General features: G+C 42.7%; 1 protein-coding gene across 1 annotated transcript; it reads left to right on the top strand.

Moving 5' to 3' along the window:
* Positions 1–801: 801 nt before the first annotated feature.
* On the top strand, positions 802–19,001 carry LOC311126261 (tripartite motif-containing protein 16-like). Its single transcript, XM_084200273.1, has 4 exons — positions 802–1,466; positions 1,910–1,999; positions 17,417–17,471; positions 17,708–19,001. Exons 1-4 carry the CDS (start codon positions 870–872, stop codon positions 18,220–18,222), a joined length of 1,257 nt encoding a protein of 418 aa, XP_084056399.1. The 5' UTR covers positions 802–869; the 3' UTR covers positions 18,223–19,001.
* The last annotated feature ends 880 nt before the right edge of the window (positions 19,002–19,881 follow it).

Below are 19,881 nucleotides of genomic sequence, written 5' to 3'. Positions count from 1 at the left end.
CTTTATATTTCCTGTAACACTTTCCATTCCAGTAGCCTTATTACTGGCTAGGGTTACTGCTGCTAGTACAGTGGAAGAATGAGGCATCACAGTACTTTTACACCACTGGACTAACAGGAATAATTACACACCAATAAACACACTGTAATGTAAAGTGTTACATCATTCTCAATGATCAGTCAATACGGTATTCATTTCACATACAGTACATTGTATCCATTTCAAGTCCCCCCTCCCCCATTGTAGCTAATTATCTATAACACATTGTACAGTTTTACAACCACGTATTAGTTATTATGGACGGTTATAGTTAGTGTCATAGCACATAAGTTTAAGGCATTACACAATTCATTAAAAGCATTATACATATGTACTTCATAGAAACTGTTACCCTTTATATATTCTAACCACTCTATTTAATTTATTCCATATAAAGGGCCCTAACCTAGGAACACAAATCTTTGTCTCTATTAACATTGTGGACAGTTCTCTCTCTCTCTCTCTCTCTCTCTCTCTCTCTCTCTCTCTCTCTCTCTCTCTCTCTCTCTCTCTCTCTCTCTCTCTCTCTCTCTCTCTCTCTCTCTCTCTCTCTCTCTCTCTCTCTCTCTCTCTCTCTCTCTCTCTCTCTCTCTCTGTCTCTCTCTCTCTCTCTCTCTCGCTCTCTCCTCTCTCTCTCTCTCTCTCTCTCTCTCTCTCTCTCTCTCTCTCTCTCTCTCTCTCTCTCTCCCTCTAACCCCTCCCTCCCTCTAACCCCACCCCTCTGGCAGAACCAGGAAGTCCCTCCCCCACCCACAAACTCTCTTCTGAGGAAACGAAACTGATCTGAGTCTCTGTGTCGTCTGTCTGTGTGAGAGTGAACAACCGTCCAAATGGCTCAGCAGGGAGTTCTGCTGGACCAGGACCAGTTCTGTTGTTCTGTCTGTCTGGATCTACTGAAGGAACCGGTGGTTATTCCCTGTGGACACAGTTACTGTAGGAGCTGTATTGACGGCTACTGGGATCAGGATGTTCTGAAAGGGGTCTATAGCTGTCCTCAGTGCAGAGAGACCTTCACTCCAAGGCCTAATCTGAGGAAAAATAACATGTTGGCTGAGTTGGTGGAGAAACTGAAGAAGACAGGACTCCAGGCTGCTCCCCCTCCTGCTCTGTGCTATGCTGGACCTGGAGATGTGGCGTGTGATTTCTGCACTGGGACCAGAAAGCAGAAAGCCCTCATGTCCTGTCTGGTGTGTCTGGCCTCTTACTGTGAGACTCACCTCCAACCTCACTATGAATTTCCTGCTTTCAAGAAGCACAAGCTGGTCAAAGCCACCGCACAACTACAGGAGAAGATCTGCTCTCATCATGACAAACTGCTGGAGGTTTTCTGTCGTACCGATCAGCAGTGTATCTGTTATCAGTGTGTGATGGATGAACATAAAGGCCATGAAACAGTGTCAGCTGCAGCAGAGAGGACTGAGAAACAGGTAAGACCAGAACTACTTGTTGGTGACTGTCTGATAAACAAAGAATTAAAGATACAGTAGGAACTAAGGTTGTTTGAATATGAGATCATTCAAATTATCCACGGCAGAACAGATATGAACACAAACCTTGATTATATAGATATGTTAACCCAGATTCTCCAAATGTATCACCATTTTCTAAAGTCAAACACCATTATCAAACACCATTATCATTCGTTATCAAACACCATTATCATTCGTTATCAAACACCCAATCAGCTCCCCTGTTTTGTGCACTGTTAAAACTATAATCATTCACATAACAATATAATAATATAATTTCACACACACTCTTCCTCAACATATTAATCCCTAACTTCTATTGGCCCTATGTCCCATTACTATACTATTGATCTACTGGACAAATAAAGCTTGATAGCTCATTGAAGAGTGATTCTCCACAGAGGCAGCTGGGGATGAGTCAGCAGAAAGTCCAGCAGAGATTCCAGGAGAGAGAGAAGAAGCTGAAGGAGCTCCAACAGGCTGTGGAGTGTCTCAAGGTGAGTATTGTTGACCAGAGGAGACACACCATTTCACTTCTCTACTCCAGTCAGAGAGAGAGAGAGGCCCCTATCCAATCCCACTGACCCCACTGTTGGGAACAGGCTGTCTGGACCCCTTTCAGAGAATAGACTGCTTAATGTAACCGGCGGGATATGAACCCGGGTCTACTGAGGGAGAAAACAACATCTTGACCGTTACACCAAGAGGACATTCCCTATTGGGCTGAGGGCCGACACTGATTTTGAAGTCGAAGGCGGGGCTACCTCATCACAAAACCTTGAGAAATCATGACTGACTCATGTCCCCTATACATTAACATGGAGCTCTCTCTCTCTCTCTCTCTCTCTCTCTCTCTCTCTCTCTCTCTCTCTCTCTCAATTCAAATCAATTCAAAGGGATTTATTGGCATGGGAAACATATGTTTACATTGCCAAAGCAAGTGAAATAGATAATAAACAAAAGTGAAATAAACAATCAGAAATGAACAGTAAACATTACACTCACAAAAGTTTCAAAGGAATAAAAACTTTCAAATGTTATAACTCAAGTGCAAACAGAGTGAGCCGTTCGCCAGACTGAGTTCAGGAGGTGAAATGGAAATGAATGAGGGAGAGTTAAGTGAGGTAGAAGGTGTGGTGAAGAGCTCAGAACCAGAGCCTGGCATCAATGGACATGATAAAGAAGAATCTGGTGCAGTAGGAGTTACATTGTAGGAGAAAGTGGATCCATTCCTTTTGGCAGATCCATTTGTGATTTCAGGGTGGGTGGGAAAGGAGTTGGGTGCAGTTGAATCAGTGAAGGTAACCTGTAGTGGACTTGGGATATTTGTTTGTGTTTCTTCTGACCAGAGGGAGTGGGCGCTCCGTGTCACGCAACTTGGGTCAAGATCTGTTTCTTGCTTTGCTCTTAGGAACAGGGCACCATTGAAAGGAGTGATTTCTGGGGTAGCGTTAAGTGTAGAAGTGGAGCAATTAAGGTTGAAGACTGCTGGTGTTTGTGATTCCCGCCGTTTGGTGCAACACAGACCCGGTGGTGAGCGTGGTGAAACAGAGGAGTCAGTCCTTTTGAGTTATGAGTCTTTAACAGAGAAAGTCATGTTATGATATATCAGTTATCCTGTTAGAGCTTTTGTGGCGAATCCACTGTGCTGATTCAGGTGCAACGTTTATGGTCATGTTGCAGCAGTTTGTAGGAGGGAGATTCCAAGATGTGGGAAGTGTGCAGGAGGGCATGGGATAGAGGATTGTGTAGTTTCGGTCGATAAAGTTGTGTGTGTCAACTGTTGGGATGCCCATGTTGCTGGGGATCGGAAGTGTCCGGTGCGAGAGAGGCAGGTTGAGGTGGCTAGAGTCAGAGTAGTGCAGAAGGTGTCGTATGCTGAGGCAGTGAAGAAAGTAGAGGAGGATGGGTCAAGGGTGAGAGATCCTGAGAGGATCCCTGTGAGTAGTAGATCTGTTCCAGCACAGAGGGATAGGCCAACGAGTGATATATGCTTTAGGAAAGTTAGCTTCTTAGAGTTCATAGCAATGGTTATCAACTGTACCGCACAAATGGAACGTAAATCAAAGAAAATAGATATTGTGGTGGCAGCTGCAGAGAAGTATTTGGGCATACAAGATTAGACTTCAGAAGAGTTCCAGGGTGTGTTGAGTGGTGGTGTCCCGTCCTCCCAGGCCGTTGGCATGGTGCAGGAGCAGATAGGGTCAAAGTAGTGGAATGGGGTAGTGGGTATTTAATGAGTGTAGGGTTAGTTGGAAGGGTGTTTTTCTGTATTATTATAATTTCCCCTTTTCCCATTTTGTATCACAAAGTATAATGGATTTATATTATAGTCCAGCCTCCGTTTATTACTTACGAACAGACCGCAAGTAGTTGGTTAGTTTTGGTAAATTTAAAAATAAAGTGGTTTTCCTGTGCTCTCGGCTGGGTGCCAAGCAGAATCCGTTAAAAATTTAACTTTTCGTAGACAAGTGTTTGTTTCTTAACAAAGTTCAAGGTTACGCAGGGTAGGAGTGGAACGCAGGGTTTTCTAGCACAGATAGTTTTGGGTGTTTCTAGTGTGGGGATGTAGGGCATAATGCTAGTGCAGACAAGCGCGACCAGCCGGCAGCGGGGGCTAGGACTAGGCTGGACACAATACATTTTGAACGCCTTTTTCTGATAAAACTACTTCATTGCATCCGCCATGGAGCCCAGTTTCATAATATTACCATATGTCCCAAATGCTTGCCGTAGTTTAGAAATAATAGGGCATGTTTCACCCTGCCAGCTCCTATTAGTTGTTTTGAGCTCTGTGGCACCAACTCGCCTAATGAAAGTTCTATTCCCAGCCCATTGTTCTGCGTCACAATGCCAGCTTCACTATTGTTGGTAATGAGACCAGCCCGTATTAACATTGTAGCTTTACCTCAGGTAACTTATTATTAACAAGGTTATGACTACTAGGTGAGCAAACTCACTGTTCACCTGGGTACACCTTGTGGTGACCCACAGTGCTACGTATGGTTGGCGCATAGAAGTTTATCATATTTTCTTTCAGAAAAAGGTGTATAACCTAAACAAAACGCATGTCCATCCTCTTTTTCTAGATGTGGCCGATTTAAACAGCCAGAATACATTTTTTCAATTAAGAAATAACCTTAACAATTTTTTACATTTATTGTTTCTATATTACTGCTGGGTAATTTGATATGCATCGAAATCTGTAATTTGGTAGGCATTGAATTGAGCGAATGCTGCGCAGGTTCACTGAGTTGTAAACTAAATGGATAGGTGTAGCTCATTGATTTATAGATCTGACACAGTTGCCACCTCAGATAATGAGCCTAGCAAGTGTCGTGAATGAGGTATGTAGTACCCACAGAAGGCCACAGGGAGGAGCAAGAGAGCTATAAACCTATTCATTTTCTTTGCTTTAAATACCCTAAACCTAACAATCAATCAATCAATCAATCAATCAAATGTGTTTATAAAGTCCTTTTTACATCAGCAGATGTCACAAAGTGCTATACAGAAACTCTAACCCTACTTATAACCTATTTTAGCCTTAACTCTAACCCCTAACCCTAATTCTAGGGTAGAGTAGCCTAGAACACGTTTAGAAACTATTTTAGTAATAATTTTATGCTAGTAAATACCATTATAGTACTAAATAGCATTTATTGTTATTTTTTAAATAAAACCTATGTAACCTTTATTAGTCATTTTATTACAGGTATTATTGCAAGGCAGAACACTTGATAAACAACACATTTGTTTTATTTTTTAAATGTGGTTTGAACTGGGTGTGACCTAGTAACCTCTATGTGAAAGTCCAGCAATTGGCATTTCATAGGTGGGGCAGGTTTGAGACTGATCTCCAGAATTAATAAGAAAAATACACTTTATTTCTTAGCTGCCTCACCAATGTCTTTACGTGAATTAATAACTTTTAATTGCTAAATGTTTCCAATAGATGGCTGCTTAAAACCACAAAGCATCAGTTATAGGCTACAAGCATAAAATAGCATGCAACCAAAGACTATGTCCTATGATTTTCTAAAAAGGTCACTCATTACTTTACAGTTAGCTATATATCTCGTATTAGGCCTGTGTTGCTTTTGGGAGAGCAACAAAATATTAACTCTAGCAGGTATTGAACACCGGCCAAATAATCACTAGTCAAATGCGCTAACCTCAACCCTAGTAAACATGCATTATATAAAAACGTTCTTAATATCTGATATTGGGAGTAAACAGTCTCGGAATAGAAAAGACAAAACACTGCATCTTCCAGCCCGCCAATCAATTACGTCATGCAACCCTCGTGGTTAGCAAATCTACCTCAACATACCCCTCGCTTGTGCGAGAAGGCTTATTGATAATCGTTATAGTACAGAGTGCTCGCTGTCTGTCATGTGAATTTCTATCTCTAATTCAACCTAAGCTTGAATCATTACCAGAGGTTGTAAAGCTCTGGTTTTAATCATCAATGATTCAAGGTCCACAATCCACAAGTAATTATCGGTATATTTATTCATGGAGAGCGCTCTGCCGCCAAAAACACAAACATACTGGTTTTATACTTCTTGACAAACAAAGGCACTATGCTCCTCCCACCTTTAGGTGGCTTTCTTAAACAGTTCCCGCCTTCTCCTTTACCCTTGAATGTTTAGTACCCCCTCTGTTAGTGGGTTGACACTACATGATAATTCTAACATTTATACTGTATTTGGGGTGAAATCCTTTAGTCATTATTCTTAAAATCCAAATTAATCTAACAATCCACCCCTTTGACTAAATATTCCCACATTCAGGATAAATGTATTTTACAAGCATGATTAATCTCAGAGATCACATCAGAACTAATAAACATTTCATCCAATTGCGGTCTTTCAGGGTCCAAATCCTCGTCATCCACAAAGCCTGGAGGATCGTTTTTCACATTCCCCTGGTCAGAGTCCGGAGTCAGTCCATCTCTCATCATTGTTTAGATACTGCATTTCACCAACGCCTGACTCACCAATCCTCGGACACAGGGAACAAGACAACAACCACATAATACAAGAATACCTATACAAACACTGATCGCTCCTAAGATGGTGGCTGCTAGGGTTTTCCATTTACCAAATATTTCATCAAACCACCCTATCCACAATGTACTAACTTCTGAGTTCAGTTCATCCTTTACTTAGTGCAGTTAATTCTGTAAGAGCTCTGGTGACTGTCCCATCCAGTGTGGTGTTGTTAGGGATAAATATGCAACAATGGCTTATCTTTCTATAGACACCGGCCCTTTCTGCCTGATCTAGAACCAACCTCTACTAAGTTATGAGCGGGATGGCGGATAATCGCTCAGAGATCCCCTTTACTGCATCTCTAGTCTGGTCAATAAATCGTTGTTGGTTGTAATAGATATAATTAATCCAATCCACATTTTTGTTTATTGTCACCCACCAGAAAAATGTTGTAGTAAAACTCTCCCATATTTGATTCATAGCTTTGTATTCGTCTGGAACACCCCTGGGGATGCCTATACCATCTATCCAAATTGGGCTATTTCCTTCCTGACTTATTTCTTTTTCTCCTGATTATTCTTCCTGTCACTGGTCTTTGATGACTAATTCTTACAGGCTGGACCAACAATACTGGTACACAAGTACCCACCCATCCCTCTGGTAATGTCTGTCGAATGCTCCCTTTGTAAGTGCATGCCCACCACACATCAGTCAGAGGGATGGTTAGGCTCCTAATTTTTTTTATTTCCTTCCTTATCTAAATCAGTCACATTAATTATCTCCTTACAGCCATCAAAATCACCCAAGTTACGGGTGCCATTTCTATGTCTGTAACACTGGTATTCGCCAGGAGTTAAAGTGAATCTAGGTGGGCTGGCCGAGTATGTCAATTTTGCCAGCCCAATCCCTGTGCAATTTGGCTCTTTTTGATTGGACCCCAGGTCTAATACACAGGGAAACATTGCCTTTGGCATTGGGGCGGTCAACATTGTTGGTCGCCCAATGGAGCATGCATACCAATTGGTCTCCCCCAAGGCCCTAGCGGTGTATTTCATCCACTTTAACCTGAGATTCTCATCAGGGACCCCCTCCACTTCCCCATTGTTCCATTCTTGGAGGAGAAAATCTTTCATAGTGGACGGGTTAGTTGAATTGACTCCGTCATCCCTTGACTGATTTACTCGGTCTATTGCTGTTAGTGGATTAATGACAGTACCTGCTCCCTCTATATCTTTTGACTCCATCAAATATAATCTTAGACAAGTATCCCGTCCGTATACGTCCGCGCAAGCCCAGTAAGTTATTTTCATGTCCTCTTTAGTGACTTTTACTATTGTTACTACCATTTCCGTGGGGATGTCGTTATACCTTCTTATCCTCCATCTGGACGTCCAGCCCCCCCCGTCTCATATCTCCGTCCCCCAGTATGTCTAAATACCTGAGCCCAGGAACAATCTGCCGAGGGAGCTGAACATAAATACAACGGGATCTTATAATCCCATGTTGCTTGCTTATCCGCTCTGATAAGATCCCTAATCCTAATTTTGAATCTTACTCCCCACCCCTCTCTGACTCCTATTTTGTAGATCACTCGCCCTTGACGGTCAGTATGTCGGGTCGCTTCCCTTTTATTTCTTAATAATGGTAAGGCCATAGCGTAATTGGTGCGAGGTGGAGGTGGATCTTGACATACCACGACTATTGCCGAGACTATGATGCAGCTCAGGGTCACCCATATTCCCAAAAACCGCCAACCCTCTCCTGTCTTGAGTCCTTCTGCTCGGTACCACCCCATACTCACACCCTAGGAACACACTACAGTGGTGATAGGTCTGGGTAGGAGATCTTCGTTGACAGAGGTGACCCCCGGGCCCTGTGGCCCAGTTCTGCTCGTCAACTCTGCGTGTGCTAAGCGGTGCTTGTATGTGGTCATACCTTCTTGCAGTGGGTAACATGGACCCAGGTTCCTCTCTCTGCTATTCTAATGGCCAAGGTGGTGACCAACATAACCTGATAGGGCCCTTCCCAACAGGCCTGCTTCCAGTTTTCCTTCTAGTGACTGGATGCTCACCAGTCACCTGGTTAGATAGTGGGTCACCTTCTCCTTTAGTTCACCTGTGGGGCACAAAACCTCTGACATACGGGTGTGGTTAATAAACTATCTTCACACATGTTCAGATTAATCTAACAATTTCTGACTGCATTCTCTTTTTAGACTGTGTCCTCTCCTTCGTATATTATTTAATACAATTAGCCTCTTCCCCCCTCTTGACACATAGTTCTGCTTATGTGTCAATTTTTTCCACCTTCCTAAACATTCCCTTAGGTTATTTATCAACCAATTGCCATGCCTTTCATTTTTGAGATTGTCTTTTGCTTCTTTATTGCTCCTCCCACTTCCTTTGTCTTTATGGCGGCTAAATTCAACTTTCATTCAGTTCAGAATCAATTAGTAATCCAATCAAACAATCTCTTATCTTGTAAAAACACGTATGTTTAGTTCAACCTCTGTTCTATCCCGGCTCTCCATATTTAGGTCACCTAAGTGTTCTGCCTAGCAAGAAAGAATAAAAACCTCTATGTTCGTGATTAACCCAGTTATCTCTAATAGCCCACCAAAAAAAAACCTCATCTTTAAATCACGACCAATGTCATATCCCTCCATCTACCATTTGGGTAACATCCCTGATATCTGTATGAAAAGCTAAGACTGTTTGGGAAGAGAGCAACAACATAAACTGTTCTTCCTCCTCAGAGTTCCAAATGATTTTATCATGGGCTGCCATTGCCTTCCCATAGATAAGATCACTTAACTTCCCAGTATGTAGTGCATAATGCGGTACCCAAGCTCTACAGTAGTTTATCATCTCCAAAAAGCTCATCATTTGGGGTTTTTTCAATGGTTTTGGCGCTTCAAGTATAGCAGTTTTCCTGGATGAGTTTAACATTCGCCCTTCCTGAGTTATAGCGTGTCCTAGGTAAATCACCTCGCTCTGCCAAAGTTGAAGTTTCTTTTTGCTCACTTTGTGTCCCTGTTCTGCCAGGAAGGTTAACAATTGGATTGTATCCCTCTTACATCCCTCCTGAGTGGGATTAGCTAATAGAATATCATCTACGTAAACTAACATTTGGCTTCCCTCCTGAGGTTCAAACTTTCCCAAATTCCTAGTTATAGCCTGGGCAAAGATTGTAGGACTTTCTGAGTAGCCTTGAGGCATCCTAGCGTATGTCCATTTCCTTCCCTGAAAAGTAAAGCCAAACCACCCCTGACTATCCGGATGAACTGGGATACTAAAGAAAGCATTAGCTACATCTATCACTGTAAAATAGGAGTTTTCTGGTTTCAATTGGTTCAGCAATGTATGTGGATCTGGTACACATGGAGCTCTGGGAATTATATTTCTATTAACCCCCTGCAAGTCCATTACCATCCTCCAGTCAGCGCTAGGTGCCGCCTTTTTAACAGGAAATACTGGAGAGTTGCATTGTGCCTCATCTCCAGGAATTATCACCCCTCCCTTAAGTAAATGCTCAAATGTAGGTGTTATCCCTTTTATTGCTTCTGGTTTCATAGGGTATTGCTTTTGGTATGGTCTATGATCAGATTGAGGAATCACTTGTACTGGAGCTACCCCCTTAATTAGTCCCACATCGGCTGGTCCCTGTGACCATAATTTGAACGGAATTGCTGCCAACTCATCCTCCTGTTCCTGAGTTAAGAAAATCTCTTCCTGTCATCCGTTAAAATTTGTCTCCAGGTGGACCCCGGGCTGGGTTTTTGCTCTCCAATTCAATTTTCTTCTATATCTCCCCGTGGAGTGGCTATACTGATCCCCATTTGGTGTATTTTGCCAGTCAGTGATGTTTTTCCCCTGTTTTATCCATTTACCTAGTGATAACCATTCCTCTGAAGGTTCTTTCACTAGGGAAACATGGGGGCTCCACCTTTCTCTGTACAGTCTCTGGCTTTGTGGTCCTAACTCCACCTCTACAGCTGCCCGTTTTTTATCATAGTGAACCCATTTTAACCCAATTGTTTTTTCTGTGGTTTTTAACAATTCTTCCTCATAATCTGGGTTAGGACCTGGGTGCTCATTACACCATAATGTACAGTGTAAGTAATCTACCGTCATCTTGGTTGATCCAATCACTAACTCATTACTTAGGTCCATTAGTGATTTCGGTATGTCTGTGAGTCCCCCTCTTAGCAGATCCTGGCTATACCAATAGCATGGTTTTCCCTCCCCACTCAATACCATATTATCCCTTACGACATATGCCTTCATACCCCTCAGCGTTGGCTTTACAGCTACGTTCAACTGAGTCATGGCATCCCTTCCTAGCAAATTGACCGGACACAGGCTTGATACAAGTACGGGTATGCATACCTCTCCCCCTGAATCTTCATGTTTTAAAGTCACCGGGGCCGATAATCGCTCTATAAATTGATGGCCCGAGGCCGAGCGTACCATGATTTTTCCCCATTAATTCTAATTCCTTTGGGTATGTCGGCTACACAGATCGCTGTGCGACATGCCCATTGTGTCACACAAGAATTTAATATTTTTCCCCAATATTGTTAAGGTGAGGTATGGTTTCTGTTCTTGCTGCAGAGCCAATTCAATCGTTTCCAATTCAAACACTTCACACCCCGTATCAATGGTATCCTCTGACCCCTCTCCTTCACTCTCTGTCTTACTATCTTCCCCTTGCTCTAGTCATGCCTCATCTTCCTCTTCCTCCCTACCGGAACTGGGTGGTGGGTGTTTGTAGGCCCTTTCTCTTTTCCCCCCCTGATTATTTTGCTTGCCTCTTCTTTTATTGCCGCAGCCGCGATAGTTATGACCTGGCTCGTTACAGTATTTACACGGCCCCTCACACTCCCTTACAAAGTGTCCTTCTTTGTCACAGTTAAAGCACCTACTTCCTTTCCCATAGGGCAGGAAAGAGCGAAGCCTCGCTCCCCCCTCTTCTGGAGTTCTACCTCTACCAGCTATCTCCCCTAGAGTAGCCATTAAATACTCTGCTCCCTTTTGTTCCTTTCTTACTCTATCCTGTCTACTATTCTGCTCATGATGGATTGCATATCTCCTGACCTCGGCTAACGATGTAGTTCCCCATCCCACTAAAGTTCTCTTAATATTCCTGCTTATTTCTGGTCTCATTCCACTAAGGAATGCTATTTTTAACTGCTGATGGTACGGAGTATCATTACCCTGCCCTTGGGGAGGCTCAGGTATCCCACTATTTGCATTAAATACATTTATCAGTCTCTCTAAGTATTGGCTGATGGTCTCACTGTCTTCCTGTTTACATTCATGTACTTTGGAGAAGTCAGCATGTCGATGGTAATGTTCCCTTAAATTATTACACAATTCAGTTATTTTCCCAACATATTGCCCATCATCTGCCCATGGTAGGACTGTTCCATTGGCATCCCCTGCAACCCACTGCCCCCGAACAGCTGCCCAATCTTTCCCAACTAGGGTTCTGACTGCCCTCTCAATTTCCCCTGTGTTTAGCTTAAAGTTTGCTGCTAGACTCTCCAAATCCCTCCTGAACCCCTCTATTCCTGTCTTAGGGTGCACTACACCCTCTATAGGTCTCACTACATCTCGCTGTGTCCATGCCCTATATACATCCAGTGTGTCTGGTGCATGCTCCTCCCCAGCCCTTGGGTTCGGCAAGGCTATCAAAGGGTACTGGTCATCCCCTTCCTCATCATCTACCCACTCTTTCTTCCCTGGCTTATTGTAGTTTTCTAATCTTTTTAACTCCCTGTTCTTAAACTCTCTGTGTTTACTCTCTCTAGCTTTTCCTGCCTCTTTCTCTCTATCCAATTTTACCCTTAACCTGACTACCTCCTGTTGTAAAACTTCCCCCTCTTTGTTCTCTTCACTGGCCTCTTTACTCTGCCCTTCTATCATTACTGAATCAATGATAATACATTTACATTCTAGTCACCCAGCAGACGCTCCTATCCAGAGCGACCTACAGTTAGTGAATACATTTTTATTTTATTTTATTTTTTATCTGGCCCCCCCCCCGTGGGAATCGAACCCATAACCCTGGCGTTGCAAACACCATGCTCTATCAACTGAGCTACATCCCTGCCGGCCATTTTTCCCCCTACCCTGGACGACGCTGGGCCAATTGTGCGCCGCCCATGAGTCTCCCGGTCGCTGCCGGCTGCGACAGAGCCTGGATCTGAACCAGGATCTCTAGTGGCACAGTTAGCCCTGCGATGCAGTGCCTTAGACCACTGCGCCACTCAGGATAATAATAACTGCAGTAACTATCAATAATAATTATAATAACTATTACGAATTATATTGTCCTTTTTCTGATGTTATAATTGTAGTCTATTCCATCACTTTAGTTTAAAATATAAAGTTATTTATAACAAATCCAGAACCCACCACAGGCTGGCGCTATTCCCCCAGCACAACAGCCAATGCCACTCGCTTCCCTGTAACGAAAATAAATTATCGTTTTAAATTTTTTTCAACTATTTGTATTTTCCCGCTAACCCATTTCAGTTCGCTATTCAATATCTTTAACAGTTCTCTCTGATTCGGCCCCAATCAATAAAACAAATGCTTGATATCGTTGATCAGCATACATGACATTCCTACCATCTGAACTTATTTACTGTCTCTCACCCCCCCCCCCCCCCCCCCCCCCCCCCCCTCTCCTGCTCCTTCTTACATTATGGGGGAGGCGCGGGAAACTTCCCTACAATCTTCCTTCTTAGGAAATAATGTCATTCGTACTTGTAACATATTTTCATAGACCTATCTCATGCAACTTTTAATACACGTAAAAAAACTCTCTCTCCACCCATTCTCTATTGAATAAGTGCGTCTTCCTAGTTACCCCATAACCACGCCTCAAATCTTTTATTCAGCATTTAACCAACCAAATACTAAGTAGTATCCGGTTATCATTTATACCCGCCGTTGAATTCCCTCTTACACACATATTTCACCTTATGCCATTCAAATGCCCAACACGACAGAATAGTTCAATGCAACTCTCTATTGGTTTTTCAAGTCGCTCCGGACCAGAGCGTCTGCCAACTGACCAAAAATGCAAATATTCTCTACTTTCTCACTCATTACGTACGTCTACGTTTGAGTGCGAAAGTTCATACACATGCACTTACATTTTTTTATATTTTAGTGATTTTGCAGACGCTCCTATCCAGAGCGACTTACATGAGCAGTTAGGGTTAAGTGCCTTGCTAAAGGAAACATCGACAGATTTTTTCACCTAGTCGGTTCGGGGATTAGAACCAGCGACCTTTCGGTTACTGGCACAACGCTCTTACCCACTAAGCTACCTGCCGCCTACCGTTGGACTTTATAGGTACCTCTCAAATAATCGCTTTGTGGTGTTTTTAGCCAATTCTTAATTGACACGAATCATTTTTTCAACCATTTTACCCGTTGAACCAAAAAAATTGACTGTCCTCCTCCTTTTCTTTACCCATGCAGTCACGATGGTTAAATATTCCTTTGTTCCCGTTAAAGCATTTTCGCGCTTAAAAAAACACACTCGCTGTCTCCAGCCCCTCCTTTCGCTGTTTTTTTAAAATTTGCTCCACAGTTGATATGCATTTGCGTAATCATATTTTCTAACTTTGCAACATCGAGATGCCCAATAAATCCATACCTCTTCTCCCAAATGGATCCATAAAACATATTTCTTCGATCTCTTTAGAAGATGTCTTTCCCATGGTGGAACAATAAGAAATCCCCCCCCCCCCTTTTTGTTTTTTAAATAATTCACTCCCGAATTATTTTCGTTGGAGCTAATATCTTAGTGCGCCTCTTGCTTTTGTAATTAACCATTTAAAATTATTTAACCCCTAACCCAGAGTTTCTATTTAAAACTCCGGTTTCATGAAAAGAGTAAGATTCCCAATTTTTCTCACGCGACCTATTTTTTTCTCCTTCCTTGAAATAATGATCACGTCTCCCGATGGATTAAGTCTCACACATATACGACCTTATCATCTGCCAAACTTGTTTGCAATGTTCTAGCAAAAGCCCAGTCGCACATGCTACTCCCGACACATCCATCTCACACGATGATAATTATTTCCCTGTTTATACTGAACATTGCAATTCGTACAATGACAATATTAACTAGTTTACATTTGTGATTGCAATTCACTCCTTTTCATTTCGGACTAGTTTATTTTTGTAATAGCTATTTACCTAGGATCAATTGCGGACCCTCCCTGATATTAACTACTTTACATTTGTGATTGCAATTCACTTCATGTCATTTCGGACTAGTTTATTTTTGTAATAGCTATTTACCTAGGATCAATTGCGGACCCTTCCTGTCGTAATAATTATTACCTTCTTTGAGATTTTGGTAACCTGTCTGCCCTTCACAAGAATTCCTATTCTTATACAAGTTCAAATCATTTCACCAAAATCCATGAATAAAACCACTGACCTTTTCCTTGTAGATTGGATTCAAATAATTTTTCAAACTCGTTAACGTCTTTATCGTTCATAAAGAGTAATCACCGGCCTGTTTATAACCTTAACGTCGAAGGCCAGGACTATTCTCCACGGATGCAATCACCCGGCCGTGCACGGGTTTCGGTGTCCTTAGAACGATAAAGACGTACTTAAGCTCCGCTCAGAAGGACCAATCTGTCATGTGAATTTCTATCTCTAATTCAACCTAAGCTTGAATCATTACCAGAGGTTGTAAAGCTCTGGTTTTAATCATCAATGATTCAAGGTCCACAATCCACAAGTAATTATCGGTATATTTATTCATGGAGAGCGCTCTGCCGCCAAAAACACAAACATACTGGTTTTATACTTCTTGACAAACAAAGGCACTATGCTCCTCCCACCTTTTAAGTGGCTTTCTTAAACAGTTCCCGCCTTCTCCTTTACCCTTGAATGTTTAGTACCCCATCTGTTAGTGGGTTGACACTACATGATAATTCTAACATTTATACTGTATTTGGGGTGAAATCCTTTAGTCATTATTCTTAAAATCCAAATTAATCTAACACTGTCGCTGACGGCTCAAGCTTTTGTCGGGACTTGTTGATTTGGCTACTTGTTCGAGAAGGCAGAGTGGCTCGATGCTGGTTGATGAATTTGACAATGAATGTACTAGAAAAATATGTTTTTGTCAAGCAGAGGTGACTGAATTAATGTACAGGCTTATTGATAATCGTTATAGTAATTAAGTATAATTTCAAAACATGACCATAAAACAGGTAATAATAAACATGACTCATCATTATATTACTTCACAGTAATGTGTTTTCAGTCCTTCCTCTTGCGTTAGCAGTGTGGAAAGGGACAGTAAAAAGCTCAGGCAGGAGTTTTCCTGTGAGGGGGAGTAATGATGTAAATTTGGCCAGCGTATTGCTGGTAGTTAAAACGTCAAAAAAAAAAACATGTACTCCTGGAACTCTGAGGTTGTCCCATTGTTTCCTTTAGGGGAAGTATAGGTATGTCTCTTTATTTATATGATTTCTACGCTGCAGTACTGAGGGCTGGAGCTGCCTGAGGAGGGGCCACCACCGTTTCCACCACTGCAAGTGACAGCAGAGACTGGGGACTGGCAGGAGAGTCTGGAGGACTTACTGACTTTTAACACTCTGAGCCTGGGGGAGTTTGAGGAGGTGGGGGGTAAGGTGCTGTACTCCCTCAGTGTCAAGGTTAGACACATCAGGAGCTTAGCGGGAGTGAAGGGGCATCAGTGGCAGGGGGTTGTGGGGGCTGAGAGCATGGCAGGGTATAGGTGGAGGGGCTCTATAAGCTCCCAGTGCTGGAAAGGTCAGGGGTCGTCCAGTGGAGGGTATTACATGGAGCCCTGGACACCAATACCTGGTTGGCTCGGGTTGACCTGGGAGTTGGGGAGGGGTGTCCGTTTTCTGCAATGACAGACTGTTCATCATGTTTTTTTCTGTGTTGCCAGGGTAATGCCATTACTGTTGACGCCTTAGGCTTGAGTTTGAGTTGTACAAAATGATCAACAGTGTGGAGATGTTTCAGGAGGTATGGGGGCTCAGAGGGGCTGTCTGTACGGCTGGAGAGGAGGGGTTGGATGGACGGTTGGAATGAGGTGCTGGTTGGTGTATTGTACTGTGGTGTTGGGTACTGGATAATGTGATTGTGTGGAGGTTGTGGTGGCACGCAATGTGCTTTTAGGGGTGGGGGTGTTAGTGTAATGAGGATGGCTCATTAAAGTAAGACAAGTCAGTCTCTCTCTCTCTCTCTTAACAGCGCTCTGCACAGGCAGCAGTGGAGGACAGTGATAAGATCTTTACTGAGCTGATCCGCTCCATTGAGAGAAGGCGCTCTGAGGTGAAGGAGCTGATCAGAGCCCAAGAGAAGGCTCAATTGAGTCAAGCTGAAGGACTCATGGAGCAACTGGAGCAGGAGATAGCTGAGCTGAGGAAGAGAAGCACTGAGCTGGAGCAGCTCTCACACACAGAGGATCACATCCATTTCCTCCAGGTAACTCAACTGCCTTGATACATGTGATATGAAATTAAAACTCTCAATCATTTGGTTCTGCTCCCTCTCTCTCTCTCTCTCTCTCACCCTCTCTCCCTCTCTCTCTCTCTCCCCAGAGTTATCAGTCTCTCTCCGGTACCAGTGTATCTTCAGACTTACCCAGCATCGTTGTCCGTCCTCTTCAGTACTTTGGAGATGTGAGTAAGACTGTGTCTGAACTGAGAGAGAAACTAGAAGACGTCCTTAAAGGAGAATGGACCAAGATCTCCACTACAGGTGTGTTGAAAATAATAAGAACATCAACTTTAGACCATTGAAAGTTCCCTACTAGTCATATACATGTGGAATATGGTATGATGATAACATTCCCTCTCTCTGTGAATGTGTTTGTGTGTCTGTAGTGAATATAGTGGATGTTGTACTGCCTCCAGAGCCCAAGACCAGAGAACAGTTCTTACAATGTGAGTCTCTTTATTCTGAAGTAACTAACAGTCTCTTTTTACTGACACTCCTAACAATCCCTCTAGAAATATATAGCAATAGTAGATCTAATCAAAGACTGGGTATCTATCTGACTCCTCATATTTCTCTGATTTGATCTCTGCTGTGCTCTAATCAAAGACAGGGTAGATACAGTATCTGACTTAACGTATTGTTCTAACTCCCCTCATTGGTCTCTGCTCTGCTCTTCTCCCAGATTCCTGTCAGCTCACACTGGACCCAAACACAGCAGACACATGCCTCTCTGTGTCTGAAGGGAAAAGAAAGGTGACCTATACAGACCAAGTCCAACGATATCCTGATCATCCAGACAGATTCACCAACTACTATCAGGTTCTGTGTAGAGAGGGTCTGTCTGGACGCTGTTACTGGGAGGTGGAGTGGAGTGGGGAGTGTGTTATTACAGCAGTCTCATATAAAGACATCAGCAGAACAGAGACAGATGGTGGATTTGGAGAGAATGACAAGTCCTGGAGTTTAGTGTGCTCTAGTGGTGGTTATTGTTTCAGACACAATAATGTTGGGACTAAAGTATCAGGCCCTCAGTCCTCCAGAGTAGGAGTGGACCTGGACCACAGGGCAGGTACTCTGTCCTTCTACAGTGTCTCTGACACAATGACCCTCCTCCACAGAGTCCAGACCACATTCACTCAGCCCCTCTATCCTGGGTTTAATCTCTATAATGGTACTGCTGAGCTGGTTAAACTGTAGTAGGGTCCACATAGATACTAGTCATGCTGGTGTAGTCTATAGCTGAGCTGGTTAAACTGTAGTAGGGTCCACATAGATACTAGTCATGCTGGTGTAGTCTATAGCTGAGCTGGTTAAACTGTAGTAGGGTCCACATAGATACTAGTCATGCTGGTGTAGTATATAGCTGAGCTGGTTAAACTGTAGTAGGGTCCACATAGATACTAGTCATGCTGGTGTAGTCTATAGCTGAGCTGGTTAAACTGTAGTAGGGTCCACATAGATACTAGTCATGCTGGTGTAGTCTATAGCTGAGCTGGTTAAACTGTAGTAGGGTCCACATAGATACTAGTCATGCTGGTGTAGTCTATAGCTGAGCTGGTTAAACTGTATTAGGGTCCACATAGATACTAGTCATGCTGGTGTAGTCTATAGCTGAGCTGGTTAAACTGTAGTAGGGTCCACATAGATACTAGTCATGCTGGTGTAGTCTATAGCTGAGCTGGTTAAACTGTAGTAGTGTCCACATAGATACTAGTCATGCTGGTGGTGATGGTCCCCAGATGTGATGATTCATTTTGATCTGTTTTTATGTACAATGATTTGACTGATTTGATTTATTTATTTATTATTTATTTATTTATTTTTTATATAGCAGACGCTCTTATCCAGAGCGACTTACAGGAGCAATTAGGGTTAAGTGCCTTGCTCAAGGACACATCGACAGATTTTTCACCTAGTCAGCTCGGGGATTAGAACCAGCGACCTTTCGGTTACTGGCACAACGCTCTTAACCACTAAGCTACCTGCCGCAGAAGATGTTACGAATTACAATTCAATGCATTCATATTTTTTTTAAGTGCAATGTTTTAATCGTATATATTCACATTAATCATGATGTATGCTGTTAATGTATGTTGGTTGTCATTCAGAACCATTGAAATGTTTTCTCAATTGGTTCTCTGTCTCAATGTCATTTTCCTCAGTATCATGGAACAGGTAGTGTTACTTACTTGCTAATTGAACTATATGGGCCGGTTTCCCGGACACAGATGAAGCCTTGTCCTAGACTAAAAAGCATGTTCAATGGAGATGTCCGGCAATCCGACCCTAAATTTGATATATTTTATTCTCCCATCCTTCTCAGTCAAGCAACATTAAATCTATCCAGCAGGTGGTGCTATTAACCAAACAATAAAAACAGCAGATATCTTGACTTGCCACTCAGTATATCAGTAATGTTCAGAAGTGTACTTTAATATCATTGGAGATTGATGGTCTTTTTAATCCACTACCCAGAGTCAGGAACAGATGAAGTTAGGTCTGCTACTGTTCAGTTATTAAATATGATTCATGGTGATGGGAAATAAAAAATCCATCTAGTAGTAGTTTTCCTTTGCTATTTATTCCAAGGTGTGTCTTTAACTTGCAAATGGATTGTGTTGAAGCTGGCATGTGGTGTGGATGATAGAATAGAGTGAATAGAGGAGAGAAGAGAGGAGGAGAGGAGAACATCATATAGAAGACAGATAAGATAGAGAGACAATTCATACCCAGGGGAGTTACTGACTCTGGCCCAAATGACACCCTGTTCCCTACGTAGTGCACTAGGCTACTTCTGACCAGATATAAAGTAGTGCACTACATAGGGAATAGGGTGGAGATTGGAGATTTGCTCAC

The sequence above is a fragment of the Coregonus lavaretus genome, assembly GCF_964263955.1.
Source record: "Coregonus lavaretus genome assembly, contig: HAP1_SCAFFOLD_1073, whole genome shotgun sequence".
Taxonomy (NCBI): Eukaryota; Metazoa; Chordata; class Actinopteri; order Salmoniformes; family Salmonidae; genus Coregonus; species Coregonus lavaretus.
This window is presented reverse-complemented; position numbering and strand designations above follow the sequence as displayed.